The sequence below is a fragment of the Thunnus thynnus genome, chromosome 19 (assembly GCF_963924715.1).
Source record: "Thunnus thynnus chromosome 19, fThuThy2.1, whole genome shotgun sequence".
NCBI lineage: Eukaryota > Metazoa > Chordata > Actinopteri > Scombriformes > Scombridae > Thunnus > Thunnus thynnus.
Window position 1 is genome coordinate 4,368,536 of NC_089535.1, and position 14,503 is coordinate 4,383,038.

Consider the following 14,503-nt stretch of genomic DNA (forward strand, 5'->3'; position numbering starts at 1 on the left):
CACACACATAATGAATATACATACATTCACAGCAGAGATATAATTTTTTTTGGTACCATCCCAGGAACTAAAACAACTTACCAAACGGGCTGGGAGTGGTTGATGGTGGTGCGGATGCGAGGCTTGACGTAGTCGTAGTAGCCCTGGTTCTTGTGCTCTTCCTGACACCACACCAGATCAGCATTTGGATAACGCTCCGTCTCTGCTTTCACCAGGTCAAAGGGGAACGGTGACAACTACAAAGAAAAGAGAGAAAATCAGCTGTTGAGACTTAAAACTGAAACCCCGCTAGTGACTGGCTGTGACACTGCAGTTTGAGTCAACAGGACCTACATTTTACTCCATATTCTGAAATTTGAATCAATATTTTCAGACTTTCACTCCGTATTTGGGCTTCTGTTGGACCTTGGATGCAGCACCGACACTCTAACATTACCTGTTCGACGCGGACAACAGCTACGGTATCGTCCATGCCTCTATTGTTGCGCTCTCGGGTAAGCTCATAGTAGATTTTTCCGGAGCAGAGAAGAATTCTCTTCACCTTCTCTGGGTTTGCAGCTGCAGGACCGTCATCTGGGATTATACGCTTGAAGTGGGTTCCTGCAGGAAGAGGAGAGATTTACTTTTTTACCTGCACAATTTTTCTTTTCATCCTGAGTTTCCTGCAGTTTTTCCTGCCAGTACTCACCTGGCAGCATGTCATCAAAGCTGGACTTGGCTTCAGGGTGGCGCAACAGCGACTTGGGAGTAAAAACTATCAGCTGGAGATAAAGAGAGAGTAAAAACAAGTTCAGTGACTTGAACCTGTAATTATCATGTGTGTGTGTATTGTGAGTCATGGTTCATGTGTGTCACTCACAGGCTTCCTGAAGGGCTGCAGGATCTGTCTGCGGAGAACATGGTAGTAGTTTGCAGGAGTCGAGCAGTTGACAACGATCCAGTTACAGTCGTACAGCTGACGCATTGCAAAGTCCTCTGACAGTTTCTGACAAAGAAGCAGGGTTAAAAAATGAGATGCAAGCAAGAACAAACTTTCGTATATAATATCACATTAACAGGCAATCACTCAGATGATTGCAGACACACGGATTCAGACTGTTTCTGACACAAACTCACAGGGAAAACATCAGGGTCGTCGTTGCACATCTGGAGGAACCTTTCAGGGCGGGCAGACGAGTGTTCTGGACCCTGAGGGAAGGAGAGAAGATGGAAAAACACTCAGGAATCGAATAGTTATATTAAATAATCTCACCTCACACCCACTAATCTCAGTTTATATACCAAAGATCTAGGTGTCATGTTTGACTGTGTTCAAATTTGACAATCAGCAGTAGCACACACATAAGGTCAAAAGCAAAAATGAAATCCTGTCTTTCTTTTGAAGATCTGGAGCCTCTCGCGTCCTTTTATTAGCTTGCGTCTCAACTACTGCAGCTCTCTTTATGTGGGAGTCAGTTCCCTGTCTCACCTGCAGCAGCAAGACTCCTCACTGGCACCAAGAACAAAAACCACAGAACCGCTGTACTGGCCTCCCTTCACAAGTTTCCAGTAAAATATATTTTAAGATTCTGACAGCACGTCAGTTGATATTCTACATCCAGACCCGTCAGATCCTCTGATCACTTACTTCTCTCTGTTCCACCTTCTCAATCTAATCCAAAACTGACCGAGCTTCTTCCATCGGTCAACACCTGTTGTTTTTAAATGTGCTCTAAAGATAAAGTTGACTTGTTTTGACTATATATTTTATTTAAAATGGACAGCACTGACTACAAGGTGTCATTACAGCATCAGTTCACTAAGATCACACAGCCTGAGACCCTGTTTACACTTGGTTTTAAAATGCGTTTTGGTCGATTGGATCATAAGTGGACAAGTGTAAACGACCACCAAGAAGCTTTGTGATCTGATCACTTAAACCACTTGCGGAGGTGGTCTGAGATGCACCTGACCACATATCCTTTGTAGTCTAAACACTAATGCGTCCTGATGCGTCCCCGACAAAGACGTAACAGGAAAATACATCATCAATGCAGGACATGGTGGTCGATTTGGTGACTTTGTCCTGCAAATCTAAACAGTTGGAAGCCCGTAAATGTATTTAAGTTCTTGAGACATTTTTGTTTTCTTAGCTAACCCATGTGAAAAAAATCTGGTGCTTGTCTGGCGACAGACTGACGTAATAACTGTATGTAGGCAGTAACGAAATCTGAACACAAGTGGTCACCTGGACACCTTGGAGACACATGATAGACACAGGTGTGAACGGCGATGTGTCACCAAATGTCACTGAAACACATTTTAAAACCAAGTTTAGATAAATGCAGAATGTGGCAGATCGAGTTTCTCAGTTCCTACCATTCCCTCCATGCCGTGAGGAAGCAACAGCACGATCCCGTTCTGTCGGACCCACTTGGCCTGGCCTGAACTGATGAATTGGTCGATGATACACTGAGCTGTGTTATGAAAGTCTCCGAACTGGGCTTCCCAAACAACCAGAGCGTTGGGACTGGCCATGGCGAAGCCTAACTCAAAACCTGCACGCAGAAGAGAAAGAATACATTCAGTGATAAGCAAAGTGACGTCAGGACAACCCACACTGACACATTAATGAAGTGTTTTAGACAGATGTTCATCTCGCGAAACTATTGAATAATCTGCCAATCATTTTCTCGATTAAATGTTTTGTCTACAAAATGGCAGAAAAATCGTGAAAATTTATAATTTCATGATAATGTCTTCAAAAGTCTTGTTTTGTCTGATCAATGGTCCAAAATCCAAAGATCTTCAGTTTCATGTATGATACAGAAAAGCAGCAAATCTTCACATTTGAGGAGATTGCAACCAGCAATATTTGGGCATTTTAGTTTAAGAAATTACTAAAACAGTTATTTGATTATCAAAATAGTTGAGAATTAATTTTCTGTCGATCAACTAATCATTACAGCTCTAGTGTGCTGCATGTTAATACCCGCAGCATTGCTGTTTCCAATTTCAGCAACTGAATGATGTAAAAGGCTCATAATCGTGCTTCTTATATACATATAAAAACAATTAGGGGTGCAACTAAAGATTTTTTTTATTATCGATTAATCAATTACTGACTTGGTTTGTCTCTAAAATGTCAGAAAATAGTAAAAATGTCCGTTCTAAGATCCCATGGTGACATTTTCAAATGTCTTGTTTTGTCCAATCAACAGTCCAAAATCCAAAGAAATTCAGTTTACTATCATGTATGACACAGAAAAGCTTCCAGTCATCACATTTGAGAAGCTGCAACAAGCACAGTTTTGGCATTTTTACTTAAAAAAATGACTAAAATGATTAAATCGATTGACCAACAATTATTCAATAATCAAAATAGGTTTATTCAGGCATGAGACCTACATGTAAAAGGGAACATACTCTGTTATATCCTTATTCCTGTTCTGATGTTGGATGTTAAACATGGTCAAAGTAAAAAATGTTCCCTGCATCAACAAGCCCAGGTTTCAGCTGCTCTAAACGTTTCGTTTTTAAATTTTCTCAATGAGAGGATGTCAGCTCGGCACATGTCCATAAACGTGCCTCTGTTCTGTAATCTTTGCTGTTGTGGTTGTTGACTTTGTCCACTCTCATATTTCAGATCGGATTCAGGCTCCAACATGTACGGATGTATTTGAGAAGTTGCCATTTGGAGTAAAGAACGAGATAATGAAGTGAAATCCTGCTACTGTAGTTTATTGACGTAGCTTACGAAGCTTCCTGAAGCTGACCAATCAGAACAGAGTGGGCTCATCGGGGGGGGGGGGGGTTTAAAGAGACAGGAGCTTAAACGGCTGAGGCTGATATATCCCTGTTAAATTGCCATCACGTTCAATTTCAGGTCTGAAAGGGGCTAAATGCAGCAAACAATGATTATTTGAAGAGATTATTTGTGTGTGCATGCTGCTCACCTAATACTCCATATTCAGACAGAGAGCTGTTGCAGACAGTGTAAGGAGCCTGATTGGGGGAGATGTGGTTCATTGGGATGCAGATCCTCTTATCAACATTCTGGTCGTGAAGAACATGATGTCGATGGCTGTGAAGCAAATTAGAGAAACAGAGAAGACGGTGATCATGGATAAGTGGTGAAAGTTCATTTTATTTTCCTCCATGGGTGTATTTGGTGGTACCTGAAGGTGCCCCTCTCCACATCCTGTCCACTGAGGCGTATATGGATCCCTTCTTTGAGCAGAGAGCCAAAGGCCATGTACTCCCCGAGAGCCCAGTCACACACTCGCTGGCTCACCATATTTGCACGGCCCTTTAGGATGCGACTTAAACCTAAAACATGAACACGGGCAGAAATTTGCAGTGTGAAATCGAGTGAGAACACGGTCATAGAATATTCATCAGAGAGGAGAGTACCTCCATGTATAGTGAAGTCTTCCACCGGCACTGAGGAGGCAATTTTTCCAATATGGCTGAGCTCCTCTTCGCTGATGCCAGTGGAAGGGCAGTTCATACTTTTGGGCTGTCCCTCCAGTGTGAAAAAATCTATCAACACACAAACACATACAAAAACATTACTATGGAGGCCGATGTCTGCCAGGTTAGAAGATAAAAGTAAAAATATACATGAAAAGTCAACATTATGAGATGCTATGTCAACTTTTTATAAGTAAATTAAATCTAACTGTATCCTAAATTTTGTAATTTGTAATCATATCACAATTTTGGCTAAGTATCTCAGTTTTGACTTAGTATCTTATAATTTTGACTTAGTATCTTATAATTTTGTTTAAATATCTCACAATTATCATATTATCAATTATCATTTTGACTAAGTATCTTAATTTTCAAAGTAGAGTATATCATTGACTACGTATCTCATAATAATTTACTTAATATCTCCCAATTTTGACTAAGTATCATCATTTTCACAAATTATCCCATAATTTTGACATAATATTTGACAATTTTGACTTAGTATCTCACAATTTTGACTAAGTATCATCACTTTCACAAATTATCTCATAATTTTGACATAATATCTGACAATTTTGAGTTAGTATCTCACAATTTTAACAAAGTATCTCATAGTAATTGACTAAATGTCTCACAATTATCATATTATCAATTATCATTTTGACTAAGTATCTTAATTTTCAAAGTACAGTATATCATTGACTAAGTATCTCATAAAAATTGACTTAATATCTCCCAATTTTGACTAAGTATCATCATTTTCACAAATTATCTCATAATTTTGACATAATATCTCACAATTTTGAGTTAGTATCTCACAATTTTAACAAAGTATCTCATAGTTTTGACTACGTATCTCATAATAATTGATTTAATATCTCACAATTTTGACTCAGTATCATCATTTTGACTGGGTATCTCATCATTCTGACAAAATTTTGACTAAGTATCTCATAACTGTGACTATCTCACAATTATAACCAAGTATTTCATTATTTTGACTAAGTATCATAATTTTTAATTAATATTTAAAAAAATGACTAAGTATCTAATAATTTTGGCTAATTATTGCACAATTTCTAATGTATCCAATAGTTTTGATTTAGCATGAGCTTTTTGTGTTTTTAATTGTGCCTAACTTTTGATTTTACTTTTTTCTTTGTGGCCTTTCCTCAAACTCACAGACAGATGAAAACAAAAGCTCTTACCAGGCCAAGGTGAGTCTAGCCAGTGTTTGATATGAAGGATCTTCTCATCTTTAGAGCGAGTGTAAGCTTCCTCACAGATTTTGTCGTACCTGGCGACTTCCTCCTGAAAGAGATGGATGCAAGTTAGGTGTGTGAAAGAGAAAATCTTAAAAGAGTACCACAATAAGGCAGTAAATAACATTATATTAGACATGCCTTGTTTAAATGGCATTTAACAATACAAAATAACAGACTTCAAAGTCCTATATTACCCTTGTTGTCCATGTTTTAAGTCGTGCAACATGCCTAAATACTGTATGATACAGATTAACAGCTCGTCAAGCAAATATTCCAGGAACTGTGGAGCCACAGGAACTAAACTAGGAACTTTAAATTCTCTTTGTACATTCCTGTTTGTATTTTCACTGCATCTGAAGAACCACGAAGCAAATTAGTCTCATAACAGATTAAAAAAAACAAGGGAGGCATTTTCACAAAGTCGTCTTTGTTATTTCTTTACTTCTATTTAAAGTAAGTAGCTCTTCACAGCAATTTCAGATCAATTTGCAGCAACTCAGAAATTACAAATATCAAATATTCTATCTTGTTGCTGCTGCTACTACAACAGAGAAAAATCTGACTGAAACGTGAGCAAGTTTTAAATTTGCTTCTCACTCTCTTTTGTAGTTTTCATTGTGTGATACTATTTGATCACAAGCTTGTCCTTGCAGTTAAATATTCAGGTTGTTGAGATGCTCCATTATGTCACACAGAGCAGAGCCATCTGTCAGTGACAGCTTTCCCCTCACTCACAATGAAACCTGTTTTCCACTCTCATCTCACTCATCGCCTTTCTTTGTATAAAGTGCTGCCGCTGTGTAGAAAGAAACAGCGTCTTCAGATTAAAAGTAAGCTCAAAGTAAATATGACAAAGAGGCTTTTTTGTGGTGCCAATAACACAGAAGCCAGATTCAAATTTATGACATAATAAATCCAAACCAAGGGACTTCAATTTTACAAATCATTGTTACAATCATAAGCAAGTTACAGGCGTGCAGTTTTCTTTACCTCATAGTCTTGCATCGTGATGACTCCCTCAGCGATGACTTTCTCTGCAAACTTCTGCAGGACTCCTTTCTGCTTCTTGATCTGCTTGTACATCAGCGGCTGTGTGAACATCGGCTCGTCCATCTCATTATGGCCGTTTCGCCTGTAACACACCTGAAAGAGGAGATAAAGGTTTAGATATGCTTTTCTTATGATACATTTCTCTTGTTGACATAATCAAGAAAATGTATTTTTTAACTTCTCTGGTCTCTCATCCCGCATGATGAAATTGCATTTTTATTCATTATTATGTAAAACATTAGTGAGTCACTCTGAATTTCAGTGCTTAGTCTCCTAAGATGGTGATCTGTATTTGGCTAATTTCCACAAATTCAGGGTTCCCATAGTCTCACACTGCAAAACCAGGATCAGGGTTTTTGCAGGGTTTCACAAACTTAAATTTAAGCAGCAGAAAATGGATCAGTGACCAGTGAAAAATGATTAATTCATTTAGGTTTTTGCTAAAAACCAACTGAAACTCCACAAAAAGGATTAAACAGCTTCCTGCAGTGCAATCTAATGTTGAAACAATGCATTTTTAGGGTGCATAACATCTGTCTACAACAGCAAAGAGAAAATATTTGAGACTTCTAACTTCAAGAGTTTTTATTACCATTTAAATGCATTTTTAAGACTTTTCAATGCCATTTTTAGGACTTTTCAAGACCTGCAGATACCCAAATGATGTTCCAGCATTGTAGAAATTCTAAAACTACCGTCATTTTTGGATTTTTACATGTCTAATTACCTGCCTTGTGCACATTTTTGCTTCCTTTCAGTGCCCCACCACCTTTTTCTTCTATGGCTAATTTACTTGAACTGCATTGTGTTGGTCTGTTGACCCCAAGAACACAGACAGGAAATGTGAGCGTAAGAATGCAGATTACAACAGCAGCTAGTGTTGGATTTATTAATACAGACGGGGTTTCCTACATTAGTCCTAGTGTACAGTTCTATTCTGAGCTGCGAAAACAGGCAAGGTTAACAATTGTCTCTTTCACCTGTTTTTCTCTTTTTGTTTTTAACTTTTAACTCTCTTACATGAACCTTTCCTGTCTCTACCTGCATGCTGGCTCTCTGAAAATAACACAGAACGCTCTCGGGGATTTCAGAGAAAGGTGTGCAAAAAGGCTGCAAGGTACCTCTTTGACTTTCAAATGTTCCTCACAGCTGGTTGCTCAGTTTCCCTCACCTGTCTCGTTAAGCCTCATTAAGCTCTCAATTTCTTCATTTTCTAGGAAGCTTCAGCCAACACAATAAATTCCAGTAGATGATTAAAATGTCTTGATATTCAATGACTTAATTCTCTAAAGAACATTTACCTTTTGTAACACCAAGGCATGCCATGTATTTTTTCAGGTCAAGTCAAGTCAAGGCAAGTAAATTTTTTATTATATGGCGCCAAATCACAACCGAAGTTCTCTCAGGGCACATTTCACATAGAACAGGTCTAGATTGTACTCTTTAATTTACAGACACCCAACATTCCTCCATGTGCAGCACTTGGTGACAGCGGCAAGGAAAAACTCCCCTTTAACGGGAAGAAACCTTGAGCAGGACCGGGCTCTAGGTGGACCGCCATCTGCCTTGTCAACCAGTCAAGTTAGGCTATTCAGAAATGCCACCATTTCTCCCTGTGAGTAGTATTATACATGCTCCAGGTGACTTTTTATGGAAAAAAAAAGTAAATTAGAATTTTGTAATTTTTTATTTTTTTGTCCAGAACATTTGAATCTAGTAGTATCCACATCTGGATGGACAGAGGAGATTGTGAGGGTTTCAGGGATATAAGTGTTGACGTTGATGAGGACATTCTCAGCCTTAGTAATGTCAAAAAATGTGTTGATAGTGACAAACAAACAAATTACAGAAACACAATTTTCATTAATTTGACCACTCTGATTGTGTAGGCATCAATATGTTTTGTGACATCATTCTGATTGATATCAAGTTGTGATAAAGAAACGTTTTTTGGAAAAGAAAACTTGGCGAATGAGCTCCATGGAATAACATGATGTTTTTCCTTCTCAACACTTCCAGTTTACACACATGAACTGTAAAAACTTTTAATCGAGAAAAAAGTCTGAAATGTGATTATTATGAACCAAGACCTCAAGTTATAAGGAGCTTCCTTTTTCTGTGATTTCAAAATGGATTTTCTGATGCTCATCCGTAGCAGATTGTTGAGAGACGGACATCTTTGTAAAGGGGAAGTTAAGCAGATTTTTACAGTGTGTTTATGGTGTTTGTGTGTTCTGATTTAATAATGATTTTGAGATAAAAGGTATGAACTTTGAGGTAAATTACAGGTGCATAGTGTTAAATATCCCCAAACTACAATTTCATCAGTGGAAACTCGCTGTGTAATGCATGTAGTCATTGAGAACAACCTACCAGGTCAACGACCACATCTTTATGGAAGGTGTTCCTCCATTCAGCTGCTACGTTGCACACATACATCACAGCCTCTGGGTCATCTGCGTTGACGTGAAAGATGGGAGCGTTGACCACCCGAGCTACGTCTGTAGGATACGGAGATGAACGCGCCATCCTGGGATCTGTGGTGAAGCCGATCTGTGTGGATGAGAGTAATTATATGCAAACAGTTAAGAAAAATAAGTTTCCTAATATTTACAATTTAATGTCCTGATAAAGAAACTGATACAACTTAAAGATGAGATTCAAAGCTGTTATTAGACACTGAGTCTTCAATTCAAACCAGCACGGTTCACACAGCATTTCTGGATCCATTATGTGGTTTGTATCTAAAAATCAACTCTCTTCTAGTGTTATTTCAGTCTGTGCATTCAATTAAGTTTTCAGTGTCCCTGCTTTCCCTCAACCTGCCAACATCTGCTTCAGCACGATTTCCTTTATACTTATTTGTGCTCAGTATGTGATGATTCATTGCTGTTATCTGATATAAATACGCTTCCATACATGCAGGCCAGTGATTCAGTACTTCAAGAAAATAACTGGTATTATATTCAATGTAAGTATAAATATATTTTTGGACTCAAACCATTTCAAAAACACAGCACATGATATTGAAATCAAATTTCATAAAAAGAGATTAGTTTAATATGGGGCTAAAAACAAACACTACAATAATGGAAGTCCATATAATATATTTACAGTAATTGTGTGTTTCTCCCACAGTCTGATCCACATAACGTTTCTTATTTGGCAGATATAATTTTCTCAAAGGTGCTTTAACGGCTAATTCTCTCCTGCATTCCTGTCTGGCTGAAGTCAGACAGACAGTGAGTGTTTGCCAGACATATGAACATGATATCATGCTATGTCTCAATCAGAGCCCACAGGAAGTACGTACCTGGTTGTTGACCACCACATGTATGGTGCCGTGGGTGGTGTACGACGGCAGGTCAGACAGGTGGAAGGTCTCGTACACGATACCCTGGCCTGCAAACGCAGCATCGCCGTGAAGCAGGATAGACATCACCTGGGGAATCATTCATCAGGTTACAAATATGATACAAACACAGATGTGTTGGCCAGATGTTTGTATGACAAGACGAAGAGTCTACAGCCATGCTAGCAGCTAAATGGTCACATCATCATGCTAACATGCTCACAATGATAATGCTAAGATTGGGGTTTAAAATAAATTTATATAAAATGCAATTTAATACCTTTGTCACAGTCACACCAGTCAAAGAATGATGGGAAACCATTCAGGACAATGAGGCCTAGTATTATTTATTAAATACATGAATTTATTGTCATTTATATCACATTATTATCTGTACTTCCCAGCTGTATATAACAATAATTAATAATTAATAATATAATTAATCATTTAACCTGGACCCAAGTAAGTGGCAGAAAGTTGATGGATTTTATTAATCAGTTCAAAAATGATAAATTATTTAAATTTTTGGTAAAATCTTGACTTGTCTACAGTGAGCTGATGAGCTACTGTAGCTGCAGTAGTGACAGTGTTCGCTGCAGGTCTGATGCTGCTGACTGAAACTCCACAAAAAAAAGATTAAACAGCTTCCTGCAGCACAATCCACTGTTGCACCATCTCACTGTAGTTTATAGATGTAAAACATCTACCAACAGCTTGCAAATACATTGAAAAAAAACCTTACAACTAATGATATTGTCTGCAGCAGGAAAGAGACAATATGTAAGTCCTTTGGACTGGAAATGTAAGACTTTAAGACCTTCTATAAGGGCTTCTTTGTTTGAAGGAACTGAATTCATTGCTTTTTAAGATCAGATGTTTACCATGTTCACTGTTTTAGTTTAGGCTCAAAGTTATTGTTATTCATCCTCATGAATGTTTGTGCTGAATTTCATTTCAATCTGTCTAGTAGCTGTTGAGATATTTCAATCAAAACCAACAATGTCAACCTGCTGGTGACTGGAGGAAAACTCAGAGGATCACCAAAGTCATGAGGATTCATCCTCTCGGAACCATGAACGTCTGAACCAAATTGTGTGCTAATCCATCAAGTAGATGTTGAGATATTTCACTGAATAAGAGAAAACTTTGCCTCAATGCTAGTGCTAAGCAAAAGGTCAGAGGATCACCAAAGTCAGGGGGATTCATCCTTTGTGAACCATGAATATCAGTACTTAAGTTCAGGGAAATCCATCCAACAGCTGTTGAGATATTTCAGTCTGGACCAAAGTGCCATCCCTAGAGCCGCTCAGCTAGCATGGCTAGAAACATAAACCAGCGTACCCGCTTGCCCTCCGTGTCTCCGCAGTAGAACTGCTCAGCTTTGGTCTTCCCCTGCACCACTGGGTCCACTGCTTCCAGGTGGGACGGGTTCGCCATGAGAGACATTGAGATGTCCCTTTTGCTGACCCGGTTCATCCTCTTGTGATACATCCCCAAATGATATTTCACATCACCAGAACCCTGAGAGCAGACAATAAAGAAAGAGTTAAAGCTTATTAGCACATTTAGCTTTAAACAGTCACAAACTGTTTGACCTTGATTATCCAGAACAAAGCCACAACTTGTGCTGAATGATCAGTCATTTGAAAGAAAATTAATCAATATATTTTGACAGTCAATTCATCATTTTGGTCATTTATCAAGATGAAATGCCAAACATTTCCTGGTTCCAGCTTCAGTGTTTATGTTAAATACCCTAACATGACAAATCACTAATATTCCTGACAGGGAAAAAATTTACATCTGTATATCCTATGACACTTAGACCATCAATTTGGAAAAGGAAAAACTCCCCCAAAAAGTTTTAATAGTGAGTTTCAGCTCATTGTTTATCTGTCCGACTGCAACTTTACTGTTTTGGTTCACTCTCAGTGCTCTCATAGCGTCGTTTTGGGCCGCAGCAGGAAGCTGATTTCAGAGAAAAAGCGGCAAACAGACACAGTTAGCTGTAGACTAGCTGGTGAACATAGTGGAGCATTTAGCAGCTAAAGAGACAGATATTTCCCTCAGGAGTTGGTAGAGAGCAAAAACAGAGCTAAAAGAGAGTGAATATTGGACTTATATTCACCAGGTGGACAGAAACACGACTCCACATGAATGATAATGTTGCTCCGTAACTGCTGGATGTGTAATGTTTGCTACCAAGTTGATGAATTGAATATTTTTCACCTGTCACCTTGGTGTCTGAGAACACTATTTTCTGATTTATCAATAGCAAGTGTTGTTATTAAATTTTCATGTATTTCAACGTTTATGTTACTTCAGCAAAAATTGCAAGTGTCTCGCTACATAATGTTCAAACCTCATCTGCAGCTTCGAGTTTAGAGTCGAACTGGCAGAAGATCTGGTCCAGATCCTTCCGGATCACATTAGCCAGCACATTGAGCCTGCCTCTGAAGAGACGTGAGAGGGAAAGACAGACATGAGGGAGGATGTTTCAGCTCCGACAGTGTAACAGTGGAGGTACAGGCTCAAAGCGTACCTGTGAGGCATTCCCATGATCACACTCTCCACTCCGCTCTGACTGGATTTGTCGATGATGGTTTTGAGCGCCGGGATCAGTGATTCACAACCTTCCAGACCGAAACGTTTCTCTGAAGACCACTTCCTCTGGAGAAACTCTTCAAACCTGTGAACAGGTGGTGGTGCTGCTGCTTCACATTGAGGCTCAGAACATCTTAACCCCCTCCCCACCCCCCTAGATTCACCCTCCAGATGCTTTTTTTTCAGTTAATTACTGAGGTGTGTTAAGGCATGTGAGGGAACTCAGACAGACCTGGTGGATCGGATCATTCTGGCCAGCAGAGTCCTCTTCTCCTCCAGACTGAACTGCATGACTCCTGGTGTCTCAAACTTCTGTCTGATCCACTGGCACTGCTCCACGTCATTAATGAACATAAACTCCACTCCGATGTGCTGACAGTACGCTGACTAGAAGAGAGACGAGAAGATTGAAGTGTGTGTGTAGAGTTGAAAGGCCAAATGGGGGATGTAATGAGTTTTATTCATTTGTTTATTTGTTTGTACATTAATACAGTTTTTATAGTTTTAAACATTTAATTTGTACACAAAGACATTTCACATATAAAAACATAGTTTTACCTACATATACTCTATAGATGAATTAGTAAGAAGTTAAAAGCTTTTACAAAGACCTCTTTTATAAACTTAAGACAGGATAAACAGTCAAAGATCAAATAAAATAAAAGATAAAAAATATTAATATATATGTAGCAATTATTTTTACAGCAGCATATTGCTGTTTCTTGTTATGAAGTTATTTTTCATGTCATTATGACATATTTTCTGGTTATTACTTGATAATAAATTATTCTGTTTTTACAACATAAAGTACAACATATCACTTTTCTTTTTATATCACGAAACCTTCTACTAACCAGTAAAATATTGTCTTATTCCAGTTAAACAGTCACACTGTATACTGTATATTTGTTTAAGATGTTTATTGTTCACAGTGTTGTTATCAAACATTTTATTTTAATTTTTGTTTTCTGCTCAACATTACTTTTTAATCTACTTTGGGCTGAATCGCTGCAGGAAAGCCGCTATACAAATAAAGTTATTATTATTGTAGGAATGTAGATTGACCTATTTTAAAGAATTTTACCTCGAGGCGGCGTATAATCTCCCTGAGAGGCAAAGCGCTCTCGTTGCCGCCGATGAAGGTGGTGGTGGGAAGCCGAAACACCTTGTCTAAGTCGGATTCAGCCAACCCGTACAAACCTGTTGTAACCACATTGACATGAGGAGAAAAAAAAAAAAAACTCAGACAACAAGCACAGGCATGTAAACCAGGCCAATGTAGGGGTGGGGAATGGGGGGGGGGGGAATTAGGGCAGAACAGAAAGAGATGACACCATGAGATTGACATATAACGGCTGTAAATACACAAGAGATAAAGGAGGGAACACACGAAACAAAGCTGAATTCAAGATTTACAGGAAAAATCTGATCTCTGCTTCATTTTCATCTTCACTGTTTTAACTCCAGGTGCAGCTGTCTCTTCTGGCAGATTACATTTAGTCCAAAATGCTGCAGCCAGACTCCCGACAGGAACATAAACATTACTCTGTAGCCTTTCGAGCTTCAACCTATCGACTTTTATCATTTGAAGGCACTCCACCGATTGTATGTACAAAGATCAGTTTACTTATCTTTTGGTTTTGACATGTTAATGCAGTGAGGTTTGAACTCCTGACTATGTTTATGTTAGTGAGCTTCACAGGGCCACATGGTGTGCAAAGTATATATTTACATTTTAACATCACTATTAAAGGTGCACTTCAGAAATTTAGCGTAGCAC

The 14,503-nt window shown here is 38.6% G+C and overlaps 1 protein-coding gene across 2 annotated transcripts in view; it reads right to left on the reverse strand.

The window, feature by feature from the left end:
• Positions 1-14,503, reverse strand: part of ogdhb (oxoglutarate dehydrogenase b) — a 29,277-nt gene that overhangs the window by 2,388 nt on the left and 12,386 nt on the right. For both annotated transcript variants that reach the window (XM_067573785.1, XM_067573784.1), the window contains 18 exons: positions 13,808-13,923; positions 12,956-13,110; positions 12,662-12,808; positions 12,482-12,572; positions 11,461-11,640; positions 10,081-10,209; positions 9,141-9,320; positions 6,708-6,860; positions 5,661-5,763; positions 4,393-4,521; positions 4,158-4,308; positions 3,936-4,063; positions 2,359-2,537; positions 1,117-1,188; positions 860-985; positions 689-761; positions 437-600; positions 82-236 (listed from right to left, as the gene is read on the reverse strand). In XM_067573785.1, the coding sequence (XP_067429886.1) occupies positions 82-236; positions 437-600; positions 689-761; positions 860-985; positions 1,117-1,188; positions 2,359-2,537; positions 3,936-4,063; positions 4,158-4,308; positions 4,393-4,521; positions 5,661-5,763; positions 6,708-6,860; positions 9,141-9,320; positions 10,081-10,209; positions 11,461-11,640; positions 12,482-12,572; positions 12,662-12,808; positions 12,956-13,110; positions 13,808-13,923 (2,431 nt within the window). The remainder of the gene's footprint in view (positions 1-81; positions 237-436; positions 601-688; positions 762-859; positions 986-1,116; positions 1,189-2,358; positions 2,538-3,935; positions 4,064-4,157; positions 4,309-4,392; positions 4,522-5,660; positions 5,764-6,707; positions 6,861-9,140; positions 9,321-10,080; positions 10,210-11,460; positions 11,641-12,481; positions 12,573-12,661; positions 12,809-12,955; positions 13,111-13,807; positions 13,924-14,503) is intronic.